At 38.0% G+C, this 25778-nt stretch overlaps 1 protein-coding gene across 1 annotated transcript in view; it reads left to right on the top strand.

Moving 5' to 3' along the window:
- Positions 1 to 25778, top strand: part of AGO3 (argonaute RISC catalytic component 3) — a 73776-nt gene that overhangs the window by 23968 nt on the left and 24030 nt on the right. The window contains exons 3-16 of the mRNA XM_075121365.1: positions 4004 to 4124; positions 5481 to 5689; positions 7111 to 7247; positions 14427 to 14561; positions 16825 to 16912; positions 17079 to 17226; positions 17775 to 17894; positions 19733 to 19855; positions 20087 to 20220; positions 20934 to 21118; positions 21432 to 21591; positions 23297 to 23387; positions 24312 to 24506; positions 24906 to 25040. Of these exons, the coding sequence (XP_074977466.1) occupies positions 4004 to 4124; positions 5481 to 5689; positions 7111 to 7247; positions 14427 to 14561; positions 16825 to 16912; positions 17079 to 17226; positions 17775 to 17894; positions 19733 to 19855; positions 20087 to 20220; positions 20934 to 21118; positions 21432 to 21591; positions 23297 to 23387; positions 24312 to 24506; positions 24906 to 25040 (1981 nt within the window). The remainder of the gene's footprint in view (positions 1 to 4003; positions 4125 to 5480; positions 5690 to 7110; positions 7248 to 14426; positions 14562 to 16824; positions 16913 to 17078; positions 17227 to 17774; positions 17895 to 19732; positions 19856 to 20086; positions 20221 to 20933; positions 21119 to 21431; positions 21592 to 23296; positions 23388 to 24311; positions 24507 to 24905; positions 25041 to 25778) is intronic.

Below are 25778 nucleotides of genomic sequence, written 5' to 3'. Positions count from 1 at the left end.
ACCTGTAATGGCTACTCCCAGCAGTTTTGGGCCAGGCACCAGAATTGAGAGCATAGAACCGTGCAACACTCCCCTCTGCTTCCACTGACTCCCCCACTGCTGGCACCCAGGCAGCATGGAGGAGGAAGCCATTAGATTAGAATGCAGAGGGAACAAAAGTTGAATGGGGGAGAGAGAGAAGTAGATAGGAACAGTGTCTCGTGAACTGGAATTTGGGGGCGGGAAGAGAAACTGAGAATTGGAGGAGGGAGAGTGGGTCCAGTTGGGCTAGGGGCTGTGTGGAAAATATAGTATAGGATCATGTTATTAAAGACTGTCATGCATGTCCACAAAGGGGCTGAATTAAGGTTTCACAGACAGTCTTAATTCTGGCATTTCCTAATGTTTGCATTTGCAACCTTAATGCTCTTTTAATGCCGTTTTTTGTGTATAATAGTAAATCAGAGTTTGGGGGAGGATTATAAATAGTTGATAATATGGACTAATTTTTTGTGTGTTTATATTTTTGGTCTCTGATATTTATAGACTATATTCTTGGTGAAGTTGGAATAGTTCAGATGTTTGCCACCCATGATTTCTTAATTATTGCTAAAACTAAGCTGCAACTGGTTAGTCCTCAACATTTTGTAAACTTTTAAGTACCAATATAAGTGTTTGCTACTTTACATATTAAAATACAGTCCCCCTGTTCCAGGCAATTTTCTGGGTACATTCAATGACATCTAGCATTTTATGAAGGTCTCAGTCACTGTGTATGGATTGAGCTGTGGTAAATTTTAGAGTGTTTGCGAAATGTTTTGAGGAGCGATTTGAAGGCAAGGAGGCTGCTTGGCTAACAAGAAGGGCATACTTTTCCACGTGTAAAAGTCACTGTAGTAAAAGTTGCAAACACAGGTAGAGAAATAGTAATGCTGTGTATTGGGTTCAGCTCCACAAACCTGTATTTGTTTGATATCCACTTGAATCCAGCCGATGTTTTCTTATGGCTTACATAATAAAATACCAGTTTAATTTTTATTAAGATCTTAATTTACAGTAGCACTGTAAAGTTCATGTCCCTAAAATATTTTTATCTGGTCACATCATTTAAACGTTTCCTTGAAATGCTCTTGTACTCTGAAATATTATTTTTAAGTGGGTACTGAACGGATTTCTTTTTTATCTATGATTTCCATCTATCTGCAAATAAATAGATGCTATTGACTGGTCCTTCAAACCCTCCTTGTTATCTGAAAATCAAGTTAATCCATTAGCCATAACTTGGCTTAACTAGTGCATTAAAGGTGTAATTAAGGTGTAGTTAGGGGGTCCATCTCTGTATACCTGCATGAAGTTTCTCCATTTGGAATCTAGTTAAAAATTCTGCTGGTGTGTGAGCCTGTAAAAAAAAAAAAAAAAAAAAAAAAATCTCACTTTCCTTCAGCTGCATTGGCTCTTTATTACTTTCTGTATGAATAATGCACTGATTTTGTCACTAACGTGAGCACATGTGACTCCAGTACATACAAGCAGCAACTCTGACTATGAAGATACCTTTTATAGTCAAATTAACTATAATCCTATTTGAAAGACTCAAGAAGTTTTATATTTTAAATTGCATGATCAAATTAAATACTAACAGTTGCTGTGATTCCTACTGCAAATGACAGCAAGAAATCTGGTATCTTTGTTGAAATCCTGCATGTGCTTAGTAGATTTGTTTATAGTAGGTTACACTAAACTTGCTGTCTGTTTAAAAATGTCACCAGCTGTGTGTGTGTGTGTGTGTGTGTGTGTGTGTGTAAAAAAATAAATATATAAATGTGGCAGGTATTAACTAAAAAACACAATTGTTGAAATCTTTAATATACAGTAAGTGCTACAGATGGCTGTAATGAGCCCAATAAAGGGGGCATTGTGTCTGCAGAACAAATGAGTGGCCAGAGAATGTTCTGCTGACTGGGTAGGCAGACAGGCAGCTACGACTTGCACTACATGAGTTAATGCAACACCAAAATGCCTTTTCCTTTGAAGAAGTGTTTTTGGAAATAGACTTCCTGGTCTCTTGCAGGCTGTCTCTAGTATTTTGAATTAGAGTATATAAACTGTAGTGTAATGTTCCTCTTCTGTTTCCCTTCTCACTTCTCTTTGCTGTATTCTTCCATAAGTCTTCCCTATTGAGTTAACCAGTGCTGGTTTTTGAAGACCACAGTACAGATAAGTTCAATGGAGCAAAGCTGCAGTTAGAAACTGTTAGATTAGACATAGCTCTGTTAGTAAAAGAGTATAGAAGCTGTCTCCCTCTTTTCCCACTTCTCCCCACCTTCTTTATCTTTCTCGTTCATCTCTTGTCACAGGTTGCAAACTGAAATTTATTGAAACATTGGCATTGCGTAGTTTATAGTCTGTGATGTATGTTGGACATAGTGTAGGGAGAGTGGCAGTGCACCAACGTGTAGGGAGGGGTTTTCAGACAAGAGGGACTTGATTGTGGTGTGCAAGAAGAATCATTAGTAATAGGACACTAAAAAGTTCTTGTTACAGTGCAAGTGTGTGCACATTTCTAGTGTTTTTTTGTTTAAGATTTGAGTCTGTTACAAAATCCTCAAAATGGAGAGAATTGCAGATTGGATAACATTTTAATTTTAGGTTCCAGAGTAACAGCCGTGTTAGTCTGTATTCGCAAAAAGAAAAGGAGGACTTGTGGCACCTTAGAGACTAACCAATTTATTTGAGCATGAGCTTTGCATCCGATGAAGTGAGCTGTAGCTCACGAAAGCTCATGCTCAAAAAAATTGGTTAGTCTCTAAGGTGCCACAAGTCCTCCTTTTCATTTTAATTTTATTGGCCTTGGAAACAATATTGTTTTGGGAAATTTAACTGCTGTTACTAATTTTGTTTAAAAAGGGAAGCAAAGTGTTTGTCATTTTATGGAAATACTTTGGGTTAACATTATGCATTCAGGAAGGGTCATATAAGTAAACTTTTCTGTTTGGGAACAAAAAATGCAAATTAAGTATTTTCTCCCACTCTCTATTGTAATTTAAGAATGGGAACGATTAGTATGCTATAGCTAACAAAAATCCTGATTCTTAGCAGAGTAAGAAGCAGCTGCAAGGCCATGGAGAAGATAAGTTGGTTTTTGTTTCTTGCAGTTTTTGTGGGTTTTTTGTAACATTTGATGCCAGCTCTAGTCAGATGGATTGCAAAAGAGGAAAAGTCCCTGGACTCCTTAGTACCTGAATCTATTACAACTTGTGTGAGGGGTTAAAAGAATGTGGAAATTCCGTGTTGGTGGCTTTCTTATAGTATTCAGTGGCTGTATTAGGTTATTGTATTTTTTATTTATTAATCTTAACCGCTGTTAAAGAAAGTCACAATAAACCATAATCCTACTCAATTTTTGTTACTTGTAATCTTGGCTTTGGGTGGGATTAAAATGTAGGGATTTAAAAACATTTAAGAATTTTTAAAAGGCCAACATTCTTGGGTATTTTTAATACTGAAGCAGCCTGGAGAAGACAGTAACCAACTCCTTTTTGCAGATTGATGTATAGATTAACAAATTTTTAGGATGAACTAAAACATTCAAAATTGTGTGGTTTTCAGGAGTGAGCATAACCACCAGTTGTAAGGTTAAGCATGTACATTTTCCATAGTTCCAGTTTGAGTGCTTGAAGGTAAGCTGCTTCCAATGTGTTTGTAGCGTAGTGGGGCATCAGTCCTGTATGAGGCTTTGGGGTACTATGGCAATACAAATAAATGATTCGTAAGCAACTGTATTTGCTGGTGGTATTGCATATCCTTCAGCATTTCATTATTCAGTATTTTGTCTGAATTTCTTGAATTATTTTATGGAATATCAGTCAAGTGCGAATCAGTTAATTTTCTCTAAATAAGCTTACTGAAAACTGCTTGAAGAAAGTGTGTGAAAAATATGAAGGCAGTTGTTCTCAGTGATACAATCTTCCATGATTATTTAATTGTAGATATTTCTGTTCTCTTACAACTGTGCCTTTTTTAGGGAGGTGGTGGACTCCATGGTGCAGCATTTTAAAGTGACAATATTTGGGGACCGGAGACCAGTTTATGATGGGAAGAGAAGCCTTTATACAGCCAATCCACTCCCTGTAGCAACCACTGGGGTAAGACATATTGGTACTTCTCCGTTGTTGCACACAGCTTGTCAGAAAAGCAAGAATATCTTTCTAAAAAGGTTAGCTTCAGAAATAATTGAAAATACACTAGGGTATCTGAAATGCAATAAGAACCTCCCTAATGTACACCTTGATGATCCATAAACCCCATAATATACAGAAAGTAATAGTCTTTACCATCTTCTCAGTAAATATTTAATAGTATTTGATATTTTTCTGCGCTGAGATCTCATATTAAATATTCAGTTTTACAACATATACTATATAGTATACTTGTTCTCAAACTTTAGCAACCTGAGGACCCCCATTTGAATTTCAAATTTTTCTTGGCCCCTCAAACACCCTGTTCAGCCCCAGGCCCTGCCCCCACTCCACCCCTTCCTCCAGGACCCCACCCCATCTCTTCTCATCCTGGTCCACCTCTCCTCCTCCTCTTCCTCGCCAATATACCGAGTTGTACAGACATTCTTTTCCCAACCTATGTATTATATAATTTTTTAACATTAGTTTTAATAAAATTTTTAAATTTATTAGTAGCAGTATTATTAAACATTCACAAATAGGCTTTCAAGTTAAAATTCTCTTAAGATAATGAGTTCACACTTTGAGGCTAGACTGATAATACATGAACATATGGATCATGTATTTAAGGCGACGTATGCAGCTTGTTGCATCCAGTTTCCTGGGTTTATCCACTCTCAGCCCAATCCAAAACCTTGGCTTGTAATCATTTTTGAATCTGTGTTTAATCAGTGTGTTTCACCAGACATGATCACAAACTATGTTCAGAAATAGTGATATAGGCTGCCAGGGGCAAAGAGGAACAAGGGTCATCTACAGCATGTTTATAGCTGCAGTAGCCTAAAAGTTTAAAATAAAAACATTTCTCTTCTCTTTCCCCTCCCTTCTGCGGGGCAGGGAAATAATGCTGCAGTGTGTGATAGCTATGCTGGCAGACTGAGAGAACCATTCTTTTTGAGCAGTTGCTTACACAACTCAAAACATTAAGTGTTGACAGGATCTTGTTTTCTGCTGTTAGTTATTTTATAGGCTAAATCCAAGAGCTGCTGCAAAGTGTCATCATCACTTTAAACTTCCTTCCACCCACTTTATATGATTCTTCCTCCTTATCTCAGAACTCCCCTTCTACTTTCCCACACCTGCCAAATAAAAGCAAAAATGTTCCTTCTCCCCAGTTTTGACTTCAGATTGTGGATAGGTGGGACAAACATAGGCTAACTGTCTGAAAGAGAAAATGGCACCATTTGTAGTCAAGAGCTCTATTTGTATCTCATTTGCCTTTTAAACAGCTCTTGTGTTCTGCTTCTCCATTCCCTTCAACAGGTAGATTTGGATGTAACATTACCAGGAGAAGGTGGAAAAGATCGTCCCTTCAAGGTGTCAATAAAGTTTGTTTCTCGGGTGAGCTGGCACTTGCTGCATGAAGTTTTGACAGGAAGAACCTTGCCTGAGCCTCTGGAACTAGACAAACCAATCAGCACTAACCCTGTTCATGCTGTCGATGTGGTGCTACGACACCTACCCTCCATGAAGTAGGTTCTCTCATCTTCGTTCCCTCTCTCCCATTAGCTTTTTTTAAACTTTGGGGTGAAGTCCATTCATATTTCTGCACAAACATAGCAGGAGGAAATCAATTAAGCCATTCCTTACACACAATACGTCTTACTGATGGGCCTGGGGAGATTCCTGGTCTGAGTCAATTGAAGCTAATATTATCTGAGTGTGAATATTTGTGCAGGAAGGTCAGACCCAGAACAGGTAATATCAAAGACTTTCCACAGTGGATTATTCAAGACAGTATCTTCCCCCAAAAAACTGTTAAGGACCATGAGACACTTGTTCTGGATCTTCAAGTCAAGTTTAAGAAATCTGAAACGAAGTAATAAGGGTTACAATATACTGTACCACTGCATCTTGTGTACTCCAGTTTATCAGTGGCTCCACATAACTTGTAATGTGCCTTATCTGAAAGCATGAGCCTTTTTAATTCATTGACATTTCACAAAACTGCAACTTCATGTTCTGGATAAACAGTTGAGATAAGTTTTCTTTAACAGTATCTGTTTTCCTCGTCTCAGAAATCTGAAATTTCAAAGGAGGCTAGTGTAATTTTGATATACATTTTGCTTTATTCATGTACTGGAGGTTACTTTTATCTTTTAAAGTTTGAGTACTGGTTTGAGGCACAAGGGCAGTTTTCTCTTATAGAGGTTGAAATGAAATACATTGGTGAAATGTATCTGTAACTTGCCAAAATGATCTTGTCTCTTTATGGAACTAAAATCCTTCAACTGTCCTGAATTGTAAAGAAACATGAAAGCTAATGGCCTTGACACTAATATGATCCGTCCAAATGGTTGTATTCTCAGAGGTTGTTACACGACTATTATTCATCTTAAATGCCAACATAACTTTCCAAATTCTTTGCTTACACCAAGCTTTGGACAATAGAATGTGAATTAGTGAGCTGGACTAAAAACACATCGGTTTGGTAAAACATACTCACTTTCATGCTAGCGCAAAAGGATATCTGAAAGACTGGAGCCAATATACACCAGACACTATTCTGTAGAAGCACCTTGCCAGTCAGCATTTGTGCTGCAGTCAAGATCGTGCTTTACTGAAAGGATGATTTAATTTCAGATCTTTAACATTTATTTTTTAATTTGCTCTAAATACCATAAATAGCTGTCACTTTAAAAAATTGTAATGCTTTCTTTGACTAAAATTAAAAATACCACTATAGAAACAGCAACATACAGAATAATGTTAATTTAGTCTCAAAATCATAGCTATATTTTGTAAAATGTGACTTTCTGGTACCGATATACATCAATATCCATACAATAATTTATGAGGTGGAATAATAATCCTTGTTATATAAGGCTTTTAAAATACTCTTATGGAAGGCAGTAGTATATACAGACGGCTACTCTTTTCTTTTTTTAAATAGGTATACCCCTGTGGGCCGCTCCTTTTTCTCAGCTCCAGAGGGCTATGATCACCCGTTGGGAGGGGGCAGGGAAGTATGGTTTGGATTCCATCAGTCTGTTCGGCCTGCTATGTGGAAAATGATGCTTAATATTGATGGTAAGTAAATGATTTGTGTATAATAGAGGTATGGAATGGAGAAGGTTACCTTTTAAGAATAAAAATGTCTGTGCTGTTCAACTAGTTGACTGATGAAACTCAGATATGCACTACAAAATAGTACATTTTGTTTGTGGGAATAGTTTTCAAAACTTGTGGAACAAAAGCATTTCCCACAACTAAATCATCAGCTCCCAAATTTAACTTTTCTCTCTCTGCTAGAAATTAAGAAATTAAGCTTAAAGTAAATAGCTAATTTCAAGTATTCTTGCATATACTCTAGAAAAATACAAAAATTAATCTCTTGTCTATTTAGTTGCTTTATCTAAATTTAGAGTTGCTACAACATACATAACCAGATTTGCTATTACATGAAAAGCTATTTCTAAAAGTAAATGGCTCAGTTGGAAGATTCTGAAGCCTTTTATTGTAAAATCGTTACATAGAGTACAAATTATTTATCTGATTGAAAACTATATTTTCAATATCGTGACTTGGCTATAAGACTTCCTTTATAGTTGTGTGTTTATCATTATAAATATAAAAAATTACTACCAGGCTTAGTTCCTTTGCAGTGGGCTTAATTCAGTCTTCTGGCTTTTTCTTGCAAAGGATTTAGAAGTCCTAGTATTTGTATTTCTGGATGTGTCATCAAAGTGTAAACACTTGGCCAAAAGCTAGTTTGTCCTAATCAAGAAACAAAAAGTGTGTTAATTAAGATATATGACATGTTTCCTCTGTGTAAGGGAGACTATCACCGGTACACGGGGAATGAGTTTGTGGAAAAGAATTATCAGTACCTAGACAAAACACTTAAAGTATGTTACCTTACAAACTTCAGTACAAATACATGATTCAATAGTTGCTGTCAGGTTTGATGTATTCTATCTAATTAGATGAAGAAATCACAGTTGTTTTGTTTATATTGAACTAGTTGAGATTGGCAGTTCTGCAGCACACACTAAAGACCTAACAGAAGGCTCCTGAGAACAGTTGGTGTACTTTTCAGACAGAATATTCTACAGACTACAAGGAGATAAGCATTCATCTAAAGCATATGAATTTTAAAGTGTTTTAATGGAACATGTTCTTTCTTTTTGAAGGGATCTGGCTGAAAATGGCTTGTGCTGCTTAACAGCTTCTGCTTGAAATATTCTACCAACCTCTTGTGGCCATTGATCATACAAACATTTTAGTGTAATCTTCCATGCTGAAGATTTGCCTTGATAATATCCCCCACACACTCTGAATTGCAGGTTTGACTATTGCAACTTAATTTTATATAGGGATGAAGCCACAGGCCTGAAAATGCTCTAAATAGTATAAAATTCATCAGCCCATCTACTAAGCAATGGATGTCTCTGTACTGCGGATCCCAACTAGTTAGTTCAGTTTAGGGTCTGTCTCCTGATATTTAAAGCCTTCTGGGACTCTTACCTCTCAGGACAGCTACATTCAGTTGGAACTATGACATTGTGACCAATAGGGAAAGATTCATGAGTGCGGGAGACAAAACTGTAATAGGATCTGGACTGAGATTGTGGAACTGTTTGTCTTAGAGAGTACTCTGTACTCCAAGACTAGTGCTGTTAGTTTTCTAATAGTTTTAAGTTTTTCACTTCTTAATAGCCACACATCATGTAAACTTTTGACTCCGTTAGTTAGGTGCTGCAGTCATTTAAAACAGCAGCTTTATTTCTTACACTTTAATTATGATGATACTGCTTTCATCAAAGCAATATTCATATGATAATGATAGTGTTAAATAGGCTTTATCAAAAGATTGCAACAAAGTTAAATTAATTTTCCCAACTATGCACACACAAATTAAAAATCGAAGAAAAGATACTCTATTACAGCCAGATGTGGATTGTTGGAGTTATGAGCTGAGACTGAAGCTGGTACCATTTTTTGGGCAGTCAGGAGTGCCACAGGTGTTCCATTAGGTTGGAGGTTGGGTCACTTTGATGGTGTTTCTTTCCCATTAGCAAGATTAGCAAAGGATGCAATAAATGAATGGGCAGAAACCATATTTAGAGTAGGTGGGGTGCAGTGTTAAAATCCAAGAGACCCTGAGGCTAGGTTGACTTGAAAGCCACTAGATGTGCAATGTAGAGCAGAAAATAGCAAAAGAGGGACAGACACCAAGAAACAAGTGGACAAAAGCCACATCCTCGTGGTGCGCCTTTGAGTTTTATGTATTTTTCAACATATTATGACATTGAAATAGGGGACAGCTTGCTCTGTACTTTTGTAACCATTATGTCTTGCTCATGTGCTTCAGAGACCGAAATGAAATACATTATTGTTGCAGCTGAGGATATATTGATACTCCTTATTTCTGCAGGTTTAGGGAACATGTGACAACTTTCATATCTAGTCATGCTTACTGCACAATTATTTTCTCATGGATAGTAAAAGTAAACAAGACAAACGGATCCATTTCTGTAATTTCCATTTAATTCAGAGAGTTTTGCATTTTGTAAGGAGTGCAGGATCAAAAATATTCTACCAATCAGCAAATCATACCCAGGTTTTTCAGTTAAATGGCCCACTTGTAACACAAGAATATTTCTGACTGTAAAGGTCATTAATGATTGGTCCAAGCCAGTGGTTTTCAACCTTATTTCGTTTGTGGACCCCTAAAAAATTTCAAATGGAACTGCAGACCCCTTTGGAAATCTTAGACACAGTTTGAAACCCCCAGGGGTCCACAGACCACAGGTTGAAAACCACTGGTCCAAGCAAAGTTATTGCATTGTTCACATGAGCTGACATCTTTCTGAATTTCTAGCTATTGAATAACTAAGACTTACTACCAAAAATGCAATTATTTCAAAAGAGAAATGCAATGACTCAATGCTTGGAGTCTAAAGCACATCATAATTCTCTCCTACAGTTGTTGACATATAGGAGCAGCTGATATTCTTTAATACCAAGCCAAGTATTGTTTAAGTCAAGCGATGTGCAATGCCTGCCTTAGTGCAGTAATTACAATAGGGCAGAGAATTCTGAGGTTTCATAGTAGAAATACTGAAGTCTGTGCTCTTGCATACTGAACTTCTTGGAAAATGAGCAATAAAAAATTGATCCTTTTCTCATGTATGGTAGTAGCTACAGAAGTAAAAAGAGGGATAGTTCTTTGTAAATCCAGTGTACCCAACCAAAACTATACCTTTTAAAGCAGTTAATTCTGATGTTGCTATTGGTTGAAAAGCAAAGTTAAATTAAAATTATTTGAGTTTTATGCTATTACAAGTAAATCCTCAACAGTATGTATGCGGCATATTGAGGAGAGATTAGTTTGTTTTTTGGTTTTTGCTGTAAAGAAAATAGTCTTAATCCTCACTGACACCGAGTCTTGCCTTTTGTTGCTTTTTGTGAAGTAAGCTTTCCCCATCACTGCCGAATAAGGTCTTGTTAACCAGAAGGTTTGTTGTGTTTATCTTCTTGGTAGAAGTTATTCAATTCTAGAGAAGATTTACAGTGGATGTGCAACAGACTATCACATTAATGTGAAATTCCTAAATAGAAATAATTTTGATGTTTAACAGATTATGGGAAAATGACTTTGCTAATTTGGTTTGAGACAAGATTAAATCTACAATCAAATTATTGGAGTTTGTTTTGATCACTTACTGCATACAAGGTGCTCTGCAAAATATCTGTTCCTATCAGTTTCACAAATTTTGTTACCATGGAGATGAACCACAGATCCCCAGTTGTTGGGGGCGTAAGCTATTTGTGTTCATTCAGTAATCGACATCTGTAGGTGTCTGCTAGAGTGCGTCATACAAAGTTGGCGGCTTACTGGAGTGACGCATATCTGAAGAATTTTTATTATTTGTATGGGGGATTTTGGTATTTTAGCATAAGAGACCTGGGAACTTCATAAACTGCTAATTCACTATTTCATTGTCTAATATTTTTTGCTATTTAAAGACGTAAGTGTATTGCTCAGCCTTTCTATATTTGGCCTCAATTGAGTGAAGGTAGGGACTGAGCTAATAGCACCACCTAAAGTTAAGATTGCCTGATTCTTCCCACTATCAGTCCCTGTTTTCAGCTGTTTATAACTTTGCCAAACTTCAGCCATTTTGGGGTGAAATTTTCCATGCACTGAATGAGGCAAGGGTACTGGGGAAAAAATACTACACCAAAATATATAACATATTTGGTCAGAGAAACATGAGGGCATTATTTAAAATCTAAGTGAAAAATAACTTTCTAGTCTGTCTCAGAGGAGAAATAAGCACATCCAGAAACCACATCCAAAGTTTATCTTATAAAAAAAATTCTATAAAACATAACAGTTACAGACACTTTTTGCCATAATAATTTCTCTCAGTTCTAAATCAAACTCAAAAAGGTAAAATCACTAGCTAAAACGTTAAACTCAAAAATGGGAGTGGAGACAGAAGAGTATAATTTTTGTGTCTTATATTAAAATGCAAAAAAAGTGTTTCCTTAAAGTCTCCCTTCCTGATTTCTAGAGATACTAGTGCTTGTAAAACACAGCTGCCTTGATAACATGCAACATATGTTAAGAAGGCTACAAACGAATGCCCTCGAGGTGTACAGTTATTCGCAGGAGCAAAGCCCAGTGGAGAACTGGTCTATTCAATGCTGTTTGATTATCCATGGCAAGGTACAAAGTAATTTTATTGGCAAGTTTGTCAATAGCTCCTTTAACTTAAAGGAGATTTTGAATTTCCTTTGCATGTGGATATTTGAGCTAGACGACAGTAGTGAACATATGAAGAAAGTGGTGGACATGTGAATAGTTCCAAACTAAGCCATCCAAAAAGAAAAAAGGAAAATCTTGAAATTAACACCGTTTGCTACTGTCACATAGTTCTCTCTGCTTATGTATTCTACCTCTTCCCCCACCCTGTGTCTGTCTAGTGTGTTTAGGGGCAGAGACCATCTACTATTCAGTGTTTGTACAATGCCTAGTACTATGAGGGCCCATTCTTGGTTGGCCCTTAGGCACTACCACAGTGAACATGACTAATAACTTCTGCTGCGTAATGTCGCTGTTGGCAGCTAGAACAAGATTTGTCCTTCGGCTTGCTGATCTGTGGGCAGCATTTTTAGTTTTAGATATATGTCTACTTTAAAAGCAGCTTGCCTTGCCTCTTCAGGTTTAGTAGAGAACAGAGTGTAGCATTAGGATATTGCTACTCTCCTGTTCCTTTGTATTACTGAACCAACTTTTCATAAAAAGTCTCTGGACAGACTTTTGTTTGTTTCTAGGCCATTTCAGGTTATCTAAGGGCTAGTCTAAACCGGCAATGCTAAAGCGCTGCCATGGCAGCACTTTAACGTGCCTTGTGTGTTCACGGCACAGCTCTAAAAAAACCACCTTCACCAGGGCATAGCTTCCAGCGCTGTGAGTGCAGCTCCCAGCGCTGGTGCACTGTCTACGCTGGTGCTTTACAGCGCTGAAACTTGCTGCGCTCAGGAGAGTGTTTATTCACACCTCTAAGACAGAAGGTTGCAGCGCTGTAAATTGCCAGTGTAGACAAGCCCTTACCTAGGCTAGCACGGGTGTCCATCACAGGTCTCCATAACTGGTAATCTTACAGGCTGTCTTAGCAGGGTAGTCAAGGACTGAATGGCTTGTAGAAACTGAACTACTGTCACATACTCAGAGGTGGTCTTGTCAGGTCAGAATTCAGGCACACTGGTTGGGCAGCATGGGAGAAGCGTTCGTCGCCGCTGCATGTGCAGTGCTCTCATTGGCACTTCACTAATTTGAGGGATAAGTATAGGATTTCTGCCTCCAGGTTTTGTCAGTTGAAGACTTTTCACCAGAACTAAAACTTATGTTGGAAAAATACTTGAGAATGTGGAAATAGAAGTACTCTTATTCCAGAAAGATTGCACATAATCTCTTAATGCAGAATTTTAATCACCTGTTAAAAGCTCTTTTCAGGCTTAATATTGCCTTTTTTGGTAATTAAAACAATTAATTTGCATTTCTAATCTGCTTCTCTTTAGAAAAGCAGTAAATGTGGAGAGTACATTAATCCTTTGGCTTCTGCACACCTGGCCTTGATTCTCTGCAAAGTCTTAATGTCTGTATTCATACTGTACGTGGTATGTCTTGTGACACTGGGTTGCATTTCCTTGGTGAGAGTGCCTCTTCGCAGCAGCAGTTCCCAACCTCTTTGGCAATTCCAATGGACCTGTTTGTGCCAGCAACCTGTTGAAATCCTTTGCATCCTACCTAAGGACAAACACAAGTGCTTGTGACATCAGAGTTCATTAATTCAGAAATGAGCTATTTATGTAGTGGTAGATGGAGAATGAGGAAAAGTGGGGCAAGGAAGGACCTCCATTTCTGAAATTCCACCATCCCACAACCAAGATATCTGCTAGCTGCTTCTTCTGGCTACTTGGATACTATATTAGATAAGAACCTAGAGAGAGAGAAACATTTACTTGGTTTAAATGCAATTTAGGAGTCTTCTGCCTGGTGGGGAGAGACTACAGTAATGATGTAATTGCCTGGACTGACATGCGGTCTCATTTTCTAAGCCTTATATCAAATAGACTCATTTTCCTATTGCTTCATGGACTTGAAAAGTACCTCTTGTTATATACACAAGCTGAATGCCACAAGTTAGGTCAAGAAATGTAGGAAAAACGTTTACAGTCTAAACAGTGTTTAAGAACATAGAATCCATTTATCCTAACTGCAGTTTGACTAGGTCACAACAGTCTAACTCTCAAAGTGCTTTTGGATCTTTAATGAGCCATTGATTAGTCATGATCTTGCTTTTACATTTTATCCAAAAGACCGCGTCTTCAGCAGAGGGGTGTCCTTACACACCGTCTTTTGGTTTTGGTTTCAAACTATCTAAAGGAAGGATGTCATAATCTGAACACCACCACTTACTCAAGCACCCTGTGTATATGGAACATCCTTTCAAATCCTGATGAGGCTCAAGATAGTCTTCTCAAAAACTAAACTAGTATACTGTATGGTTGCAGATCTTGATTGCTCAATACTAAGCTGTCACAAAACTTTCTAATAAGTTTTTGAAGAAAACTTGAGTGCTGCAAAACATACACTTGAAGCTCACTTTGAATAAAAATCAGATGATTTGTTTGATTCTTTGGCTTTCCAAGATGACTGTTTTCTTCCTTCTTGTGTTTTTCCTTTCCCCTTAGTTTCTGCCACTGCCTTCTACAAAGCACAACCTGTAATTCAGTTCATGTGTGAAGTTCTTGACATTCATAACATTGATGAACAACCAAGACCTCTGACTGATTCTCATCGGGTAAAATTCACCAAAGAGATAAAGGGTGAGTAGAAAGTTATCTCTAATCAGCATGGAACAGATTGTGTTTAATGTGCCCAGAAGGTTAGTTATGACAGACACATTAACTGAAAGTTTCAGAACTAATATAACCTGGATCAAAAGTGAGTGTGTCCAAAATAATTGCAATATTTACTGTATTTAGATCTAAAATTAATACATGAGCTTCATGGCTCTTTAAACTGTCTGCAAAGCCCAACAAAGATGAAATACTAGATAAACTCTGACACTTTAAAGGTCAAATAGTAAGACTGCTTATTATAATGAATGTACCAAAGCAATCACGTTGCTGGATGGCTGACTCTTATTTGGGAGATAATGTCAGTAGTACAAACACTCCTGCTGCTATTTAAATGCTGAGGCAAAGCAAATATATTGGTTTTCAAACCTGGAGTCATTGATTGTCTGCCAATATTTTATTAATATAACTTTTATATCAATTGTGATATAACAGGGATAGCTCAGTGGTATTTGCCAACCTTGAGGGGGGGACAAATTCCATCTTGAAGAATTGATTTAGTTGGTGGAAGTTTGGGTAGTTTCGTTACATACACTACTTTGGTGTCTGCTTTCACGCTTCTTTGCACTCCAGTGTACAGAGTAATTTGCAGGGGTAAGACCTTGTTAGGAGGGTTTGAGCAGAGTCCTTCCGGACATTTTTTTCTGTCACTGCAAGAGTACATTCCATTTAAGAACCAATCAGTTTAAAAGGTAAGGTACAGCCAGTCAGACCCCTGTGTTTGTAAAATCAAGAAATTTTTTTTAAAACCGTACCTTTAATGGATAAATTATTTTGTAACTGGCTCAAACACAAATTTTTCTGTTTTTAAATCAGTCAGAATGCAGCATGTCTAACTGTACAGTGAGCAGCTGTCACTCTACTTCACCAACACATCTCAGTCATTGTAATAGAAATAGCCACTGTAAGAAAACACTGCAAGGTAAATTAACCTTGGTTGTTAATATTTATTTGTATTATAGTAGTACTTAAGGGCCCCAAATAAGATCAGAGCACCATTGTGCTAAGCACTGTGCATATATATATATATACTAAGACAGTCCCTGCCCTGAAGAGATTTCAATCTAAATAGACAACAAAAGGTCAGAGGGGAAACAGTCTGAGAGGTGAAGAGATTTTCCCAGTGTCAGAATACATCACTGTGAATAGAACCCAGTTCTCTTGAATCCTAGTCCAGTATCTTGTCTATTGGACCATAATGCTGCCTCATCCATTTTTCATGTCCCTGAAGGCAGAGAATGTGCCTATCCTATGACACTACCATCACGGTATCATTTTTATGTAAATATCAATGTTGCATTGTTATGAGGAATTAATAGAGTAGAGTTAACTTCGATTACCAAATACTTACTAGAATGCCAATGGGATTTCTGTGAATTTACCAGCTGGATACCATGGAATAACATGAATCAATTCATGCTAACTGTGCAAACAACTCCTATAGCTATGTTGCAAAAGAAGATAGAAAGCATATAGAGTCAGGATTCTGCTCATGCTTAAAGAGCATGGGCTAGATCTTAACTTCAGCTACTTAAGATTGTACAGAAAACTAATGACAATCTCTAGAATTTAGAAATATTGATTTTTAATGAAAATAAAGCAAGTTAGTCAAAATGCTGATTAAAGCTAATGGATATAAGTGGGGGAAATCACCTAGTTTAAAAATTACTTTCCTATCTTACTTATCCCCTTGGTACAGATATGGTTCCTCAGTCCTAGGGTGCATTGGAATTGGTCACCAGGAGCAAAAAGGGCATTGCTGTCCTTTGAGAACCTGAACAGAAAACTATATTTTGAATCCAGACTTCAGTCTCCATGAGGCTAGTCTCACTTATCTTAAAATTAATATAATAGCTTCAACTGAAATTATAAATTACTTTGAATTGCATGTATTGTAGCTAGGATTTATTTTTAAAAGAAACTCATGGTTCTCCACTATTAGAAATATTTTTGAAGTGAGCTGTAGCTCACAAAAGCTTATGTTCAAATAAATTTGTCTCTAAGGTGCCACAAGTACTCCTTTTCTTTTTACCTCTTAAATGAAAGTCAGAAATCAAATAATGCATTAAATGCAGAACATGAGTTTCTAACACTGCCATAAGATCATTGTATCTATTTGACACTCAAGAGTTCTTGACTCTATTATGCGTGTACTCTTATAAGAAACGTATGCAAATGCTTAACATGTGTATGTTGCATGACATTGGTTTTTCTTGTTGCTTTCATACAGGTCTGAAGGTTGAAGTGACTCACTGTGGAACAATGAGACGGAAATACCGTGTTTGTAATGTAACAAGGAGACCTGCCAGTCATCAAACGTAAGAAGACATTTGTCAGAGTGGAGAATGTGTAGCAGCTTGCTTGCCCTAACACCAAATACTTGGAGGGACTGAGAGTTTATTAAAATCATTTTGGAGAACTCTGGTAGCTGGTAGTTAAACTTTCAATGCTATTTTGACTAAAACTCTTGTGTTGTCTTTCCAGCTTCCCTTTACAGTTAGAAAACGGCCAGACAGTTGAGAGAACAGTAGCACAGTACTTCAGAGAGAAGTATAACCTCCAGCTGAAATATCCTCATCTTCCTTGTCTACAAGTGGGACAGGAGCAGAAACATACCTACCTGCCTCTAGAAGTAATGGTTCTGATAAATCGGTGTTAGTCCAGTAGCATCTTTTTGCAGAGTGTTAATTTATTTCTCATGCAATATAAGCAGTTTAGCATATTTGTATATGTGTTGTCATTCTTATTGTTACTGCTTTTGTTTTACTATAGATGGAGGTAAACGTTAAGACAGACAAACTTTTCCTTTTATTAGTATGGATACCAATCAAGTCACTATGAAAAATAGATTTAAGTATCAGCTACATGTATATAGAAGATTTGCCTGTACAGACGCCCCCCAGACTTACGCAATTGTTCTGTTCCGGAAAGCCTTGCGTAACTTGAAAATTTTGCGTAAGTCGGAAACGTATACCCGTACGTTATGCAAAAATTTCCGTAACTCGAAAATCCTATTTCTGACTTATGGAACTTTTTCTGTAAGTGCGAATTTGCGTAAGTCGGATCTTGCATAACCCGGGGAGCGTCTGTAGTCACTGCATAATTCCCTGTGTAGTAATAGGAATGCTGCATCTGTAAAGACTGCAATTGTATCTGCCAATTTTTTTTATTTTTTTTAAGGTATGTAACATTGTGGCAGGCCAGCGATGTATCAAGAAGCTAACAGACAATCAGACATCAACCATGATCAAAGCAACAGCAAGATCTGCCCCAGATAGACAAGAGGAAATTAGCAGATTGGTTAGTTCATAACTTCTGTATCAGAGGATGAGCATGTTCATCTTCACTAAATTGCCTTGTGCTTGTGAAGACAATTACATTTCTCTATACACTTACCCTGTCTCTGTCCTTTGCTACTAAAACCTCTTACTTTATTCTCAGATAAATATCCTAAAGGCTCCTGCTCCCATGACTCCTCTGAGTCCTCCCATTAAATAGAATATGTAGGTCAAGCATTCAGGCCAACCTCCCTGTTCCATAATCTTCACATACCACGTGGCCACCAAAACTTGTTTGGTACCTCCCTTCCAGCATTTGGAACCCTCCTTGATTTTATTAACAAAAGTTTTTAAATTAGACATCTCTAATTAGAGGATTAGAGGTGTGGTCTGAGCCCAGGACTGAAATGTTAGGGACTCCTGTGTTCTAATCATGGACCTTACACTGGCTATTTTGTACCTGATTCAGCAAAGCACTGAATCATGTGCTTAATGTTAAGCAGCTGACATCTCCCATTGGAGTCAATGGAACTTCAGGTGCTTACAGTTAAGCATATGCTGGTGTTTTGCTGGAATGAGACCTTAAATTTTTGATGTTATCAACAATCTGAAAAATGAACAGAGTTCTTAACTGCTTTACAGGGATGTTCTGACAATTAATATATGTAAATTGCCTACCTACCTCCGGTGCTTATCTGCCCCCTCCCATTCCCATATTATCTGAACATCTCGCAATCTTTAACCTTTTGATATACTCTGAACACTGCTGTGAGGGAGAGAAGTAGTATTATATCCCTGTTTTACAGATGGAGGGAGCTAATGTACAGAGACTAAGTAATTTGCCTAAGGTTCTACAGGAAGCCTGTGGCAAACAGGAAGTTGAAACTGTTTCCCATGTCCCAGGCAAGCACTCTAGCCAGTGGGCAATATTCGTCCTCAATATATGCTAAATAGCACCACTTGACAGTCCTGTGTTTTTCCCTCTTTCTGCCTGACAGAACCAGCCTTTCTAAAAAACATTAACCTTTTCCTGACTTGGAACTGTTGGAAATATCTCGTTTTATTTGACTAACATCACAAAAAATTAAAGGACAACTTCTATTTGAAAAAGGTGTTTTTGAGCTGACAACTGAAAATTTGTGTTTGATAGGAATAAGGCTCTTCTGAAAGATGCTGAAAAGGCTAATTCACGATACTCTCTTGACTGCTGATATTCAAAGGGAACTGAAAACAGTTGGGTTTTCATAACTTAGTTTGTCCTTTGCTATCCACTGAGGGCAGCAAAAAATTTGCTTTGATGAATGCCGTGAGTACACATGTTGTGGAGTGACTAAACATCAAGTGACCATTTTCACACTGACTTAGTAATATAATAGTAAAACTGAATTTTAGGTACCTTTTTCAAATAGTAGTAAAATTTCATGTTATACCTGCAAGCAATATACAGAATAGAGATGAAATTTATAATTAATTGATACTTTTATACTTTAGCAAGATAATGAGATTTACCTAAAATTTTTGAAGCATCATTGTCATGCATGCTAGATACTTTTCAATACAATACACTTTTTATCCAAAATATTTGCAGCAGCAAAAATTGAATAAATTGGTGTTTGGGTAACTGAAGGGAACAAGTAAGATCTCATGTCATGGGGCAAGTGGTCTGAATGAGAGTTTTGGTTAATCAATGGCTGGATGAATGAGGTTGGACAGTTTTTTATGATCCTTAGTTTTTGTTGTTAGTGAAAAGGAGGACACTTACCAGAACGCTTATGCAGCTCTGTTATTGGTGATTTTATTTGTAGATGCAGATTAAAAATTGAAGAGTTTTTGTAACGTGGAAACTTCTCCTTTCCCCAGGTAAGAAGTGCAAACTATGATGCAGATCCATTTGTTCAGGAGTTTCAGTTTAAAGTTCGGGATGAGATGGCCCATGTGACAGGGCGCGTGCTTCCAGCTCCAATGTTGCAGTATGGAGGACGGGTGAGAATTTTGTTGTTTTTCCTTTTTTTATATCTTGCTGTACAATAAACCACAGATGACTCTCCATGTAAAACTGAAAACTTTGGGAGAGCTCAGTTCCCTTGTAATATTGCAGCAGCTCAGAATTTGATTGTGATTGCAAGGGCTGTTTTCCTAAAATAGAAAATAGTGGGTTTTTTCTCTCACTGTTTCAATCAGTTGAATATCAGCATATTTCTTCTATCTCCGTAGAATCGAACAGTGGCAACCCCAAGCCATGGCGTATGGGATATGCGAGGGAAACAGTTTCACACTGGTGTTGAGATCAAAATGTGGGCCATAGCTTGCTTTGCAACGCAGAGACAATGCAGAGAAGAAATACTGAAGTAAGGCATGTCATAGTTCAGGCATTGTACCATTCTTTCAGTGAACCCATCAGCTTCAAAATTCTAAGATGAAAAGGAGGACTTGTGGCACCTTAGACTAACAAATTTATTTGCGCATAAGCTTTTGTGAGCTACAGCCCACTTCATCGGATGCATTCACGAAAGCTTATGCTCAAATAAATATGTTAGTCTCTAAGGTGCCACAAGTCCTCCCTTTCTTTTTGCAAATACAGACTAACACGGCTGCTACTCTGAAAATTCTAAGATGGCACTGCTACCTATCCAGTGCCCATTCTAGCCTAGTGTTCAGGCTGGGGTAGGCATTAGATTTGGAACACAAAACTACTTCTTTACTTCTGTGTTGGAGTTAGGAAAATCTACCATCTTTGCAGCTGAAACTGTACTTCGATATGGTGCATTAAGTGTTTCTCCTTCTGTGGTGTTGCTACGATGGGGCATGCTACTTAGTGCGTTTGTCCTAAAGCATACCTTATGCAGTCCTAAAGCCCTATAAAGTTTGCCCTCTCTAACCTTTCATAATGGTATTTTAAGACTGATCCTTCTAATCAGAGTACAGTGCTGCCATAAGAGCCCATCAGCACTCTGCTTAGTTTCCCTTGAGCAGCACACATTTTTTTCTCTCCCCTTCCACTTTGTCTGCTAGATGTGGATGCTGTTGTTGAAATTCAGTAAACTGCGTTCTGTTTCACTAGGGGTTTTACAGATCAGCTGCGCAAGATTTCGAAGGATGCAGGGATGCCGATCCAAGGCCAGCCATGTTTTTGCAAATATGCACAGGGTGCGGACAGCGTGGAGCCAATGTTCCGACACCTTAAAAACACCTACTCCGGACTCCAGCTCATCATTGTCATCCTGCCAGGGAAAACACCTGTGTATGGTAAGGGAATAACATAAGGGGAGGGGTATATGTTTTTGCTCAAGTGTGCTAGTTGGTGTACTTGCTCCTCAGCTTGTAAGAGGCTAAATTCTAGATGACTGTCCTTTAGTCATCCGAAACCAGATGCTTTATCGTAAGCTGTAAGGAACTGGAAGACAGGTCATGGCATGCATTTGAATTGGAAGTTGACAGGGCAGAATGTAAATTTGACTAATAGTGGCTTTGGCTGCATTCTGTTCTCTGCCTGAATTTCAAACAGGCTTAAAAATCTTAATACATTTTAAAAAAATGTAAATTAATGCTTGCTTCTCAGCGGAGGTGAAACGTGTGGGAGATACGCTGTTGGGGATGGCCACGCAGTGCGTTCAAGTCAAGAATGTCATTAAAACATCTCCTCAGACTCTCTCAAACCTGTGCCTAAAGATTAATGTTAAATTAGGAGGAATCAACAACATTCTTGTACCTCATCAACGGTAAGAATCTCTAATGGGGGCCAATCTGGGATTTATTCTTGTGTCTATTTTCAGTTTGATATTTAACATCCAAAATTAACCTTTGGAAAGGGGGTTAAGTGCAAAATGGTATGTTGTTTGTGAAACCAAAGATGCTGCTCTTGGCATTACAACATTGCATCTCACAGCACATCCTGGTTCAGCAGTGACCTCCAGGATTCATAGAATCATAGAATATCCGGGTTGGAAGAGTCCTCAGGAGGTCATCTAGTCCAACCCCCTGCTCAAAGCAGGACCAATCCCCAACTAAATCATCCCAGCCAGGGCTTTGTCACGCCTGACCTTAAAAACTTCTAAGGAAGGAGTTTCCATCACTTCTTCCTATCTGATCTGGTAAGTGGAGACTTGGGTCATATTGAAGCTCTCCCCAGTAGGTGTCAAAATGGCTGTTAAGTCTCTGAATCGGAAGGTTGTAAATCAAATCCCCATTTGAGATGTTGGGTCACTACCCAGTACTTGAGGAGAAATGAATGAGAGGAGATCCTGGTGTTCTAGAGGTATTGTTTTTGAATGGAAGTATTAAGTTAAGATTCCATCTGGAGAGGCTGTCTGGGTAGAAGTGTAGGATACCACATCATTCTTCAGAGAAGATCACAGTGCTCAGCCAACAGACAAATCCTGCTCTCCTGTGTGCTGTTAACAATGGCAGAGGATGTACTATGGGTCTTTCACCTCCTGCTGCTGCATAATAAGTCCTCTAGATCCTCCTCCTGCTAGTGTATGATGGTTCGGTATACTGTATTCAAATGCTTTGTCCCAGTCAATTTTAAATGTTTCAAGTGACGAGGCTGCTTCTACCTTGCTTATGAGACCTTTGTTCTAATAGATCTCACTGATTAGAAGCTTCTCCTGATAATGGCTCACTGGCCAGGGTCACTGTACTACTAGTCTAGTCTGTAAACATTTCCACTATCTTAGAACAAACAGTCTACTGCAAGCAGAGACCTTAGTATCCACCCTGGAGACTGAGCATTTGGCCACCTTAGCTCCAAGTGTCACTAGAACAGATTTATTCTTGGAAAAAGTGGAGTATGCAGAAGGTAATGTGGTGGTCCAGAATAACCTCTTGCAAGTTCTCTCTGGAGACTGTTTCTGAAAGCTCTGTGCCCAGGTATCGATAGCCAAAGTGACACATGAAGCACATAGTCCATTCTCTAGTCCCATGAGAATGGATTGCAAGCGTTAACATGCCTCCTTGCTACTCATACCACATCACCCAGAACAGTGTGTACTCTAGCTATGTTTTCTGGCATTGTACAGTGTACGTTGTACAGTGCCTTAGCACAATGGAGCTCCATTCTTGATTGGCCTCTAGGTACTACCCTAATCAACATGATTGATAACAATCATGATATGTCTTTGTAGAGAATTATTTTGAATTTTAACCATGCATCGTGGTTTTTAAACTAATTTCTGTAATAGCATTGTATTAGCAGTAAACAGGGATGTATTTTGGAATGACTATTAGAGTGTTTAGGAAAAGTTCACCACAATGTGCCTGACACTGATTGTGTTGTCTAAACATAGTCTTCTGAATGTCTGGTAGAAATGTCATCTCCTTTACTACCCATACTCAAGTTAAGAAACAAAAATCAGGATTTAGAAGTTTAATTGTAGGTGAATGGCTGGTGCAAGGTTGACTTGTCACTTTTTTTTGTTTTTAAAGACCTTCTGTGTTCCAACAACCGGTGATCTTCTTGGGAGCAGATGTCACTCATCCGCCTGCTGGGGACGGAAAGAAGCCTTCCATTGCTGCTGTAAGTCCTATGAAATTGTCTTAGTTCTCATATGTTATGAAAAGGTGAGAATAGAAAATGCAGCTACATTTATGAGAGGACTGAAACGTCATAAATTAATTCATCGACTTTTGATGTGGCTTTCATTTTCCTTTGTATATTCCAGTTCTCCACATACAGAAATCAGATATCTTCTTGAAGACAAAAGTACTGCTTAAAATTTCCGATTAATGCTTTTTAGTGTTCTAATATACTTATTGAAGATGACATTATGTCAGTGGTGCTATTAAATAATAGTTCTATGAGAGAACATAACTGAATTGTAAGTGCTCTAAATTCTGAAAAAAAACATGCATCTCTAATAGTTAAACTAACAAAATGCTGCTGTTTATATTTAAACAAAGATGATTTTATGAGACTGGTGTTGGCAGGAAGTTCTTCAATAATTTTCTGCTTTTCAGCCTGGGAAGGACAAGTGGGCTGTAAGGCAAAATCTTTAGACACTTGGGTACCCATGCTGCTCTTTGCTACGTTATCTGCTATATTTCCCAGAATGGAAGGGGGACTATTCAGAGTTCCTAATGAAGAAGCAATGAACCAGGAGGAGTTTTTTCTTGAATTACTAAAGTGGGGGTAGAAGAGGAAATATTGCACTGCCAACAAAAGAAGAATAATAATTCCAAGGCAGATATAAAATAGGTTTTTTGTGAAGGGCTGGTAAAAGGCAAGTTTCAAACATGTTCCTGTAAAAGGTTTAAGATTTCTAAACACACATCTTACAATAAATTCTGTGCCATTTGCTTAAATGATCTGACTATTCTCTTCTTAAAACAAACCTTTAAATTTAAAACCTCTTCACTTTTCCCTGGTAAAATACTTTGTATCAATTCCACATGGATCTTTCACATTCTCATTTCCTCCCCCTCTCCCCCCGCACACATATAGGTTGTAGGTAGTATGGATGCTCATCCAAGCAGATATTGTGCCACAGTGAGAGTTCAAAGACCTCGGCAGGAGATTATCCAAGATTTGGCCTCCATGGTAAGAGAACTTCTCATCCAGTTCTACAAGTCAACACGATTCAAACCCACACGTATCATCTTCTACAGGGATGGGGTTTCTGAAGGACAATTTCGACAGGTTCGTTACACTTGAATTTTTTACTGTGGTAAGATTTGAATTGAGCAATGTTATAGTTCCATTTTTCACACTCAGAGTTAAGATGTAGCACCACAATGTATTGGCTACGCTTCTTATGGAAGCGTGAAATCCCAACTAGGGAATCCCATTAGGTGGAAACTGCTTGGAATTCTTGGAATTCTGAGGAAAGTAATGATATATTCTATCAAATGGATGAAAAATGTGTTTCCTTGTTGAGAAGCTGACCATTTAGAGCCATAGATGAGTATAGACTTCCTACAAATTACTAATATTGCATAACAGACATGAGACAAGTGTTAACTACAGAGTGCTATTTACTAGACACAGTGTTCAGAGTACAATGTAAGAGTCAATTAATCTATTGTTTCTGGCCTGTAGGTGTTGTATTATGAGCTGCTAGCAATTAGAGAGGCTTGCATCAGTCTGGAGAAAGATTACCAGCCAGGAATAACCTACATCGTAGTACAGAAACGACATCACACGCGATTGTTCTGTGCGGACAGAACTGAAAGGGTAATCCTTAGCCCATTCCAGTGTACTTGCCTATGTGAAAAGGTTAAGGAAGAGAAGATTGTGCTAGTATTTTTGCTAACTGTACAAATGTACAAACTGTACAAAATCCACTTCATGTATTCCTCACATTCAAAGGAGATGCTCAAGATTGACAGGTGCAAAAAATGATCCCCAACTTATTTTGTCTTTGAAGATCTTATTTTATTTTATTCTAAATTCAGTTGTAAAACTTCAGCTGATGACCCTGGGCAGTTCTTGTAGAATTCCAGGTGTTTGTGTCATTTAGAAGAAAGCTAAATATCTTGAAATACTATTTGATACAGGCTCTAAAAAGATGTTAAATACAAGAGAATGTGAAACCATAAAGGACTTTATTTCAGTCAAGTTTACTTGTTTTCTGAGTGATCTAATGCAGACTGGATGGGTACACAGACCAAAATATACATAGTTAAATCTTTAAGTACTTCCCCCTTCTGAAGACAGGTGGAGCTGAAAGTGCTGTGGATGCAGCATGCTTAACTTTAGAGAGAAGAGGGGAGTGCTTTGTCCAGAGCAAACATCCCAGATCATTACATTTGCTTATTCGAAAGGGAGGGGTTACGGTGCGGGCTCCATTTACTGAATGCTGTATACTCTGAATGGATTGTTGTGTTTTAAAGTTACGATCGGATGACATAAGAACGTCATAATTTTTTATTGCTTTATTTTCTGAAAAATTGACTAGCTAATATTGCTTTC

The sequence above is a fragment of the Caretta caretta genome, chromosome 19 (genome assembly GCF_965140235.1).
Source record: "Caretta caretta isolate rCarCar2 chromosome 19, rCarCar1.hap1, whole genome shotgun sequence".
Taxonomy (NCBI): domain Eukaryota; kingdom Metazoa; phylum Chordata; order Testudines; family Cheloniidae; genus Caretta; species Caretta caretta.
Note: the sequence above shows the minus strand (reverse complement) of the source record. Positions and strands in the feature narration are given on the sequence as shown.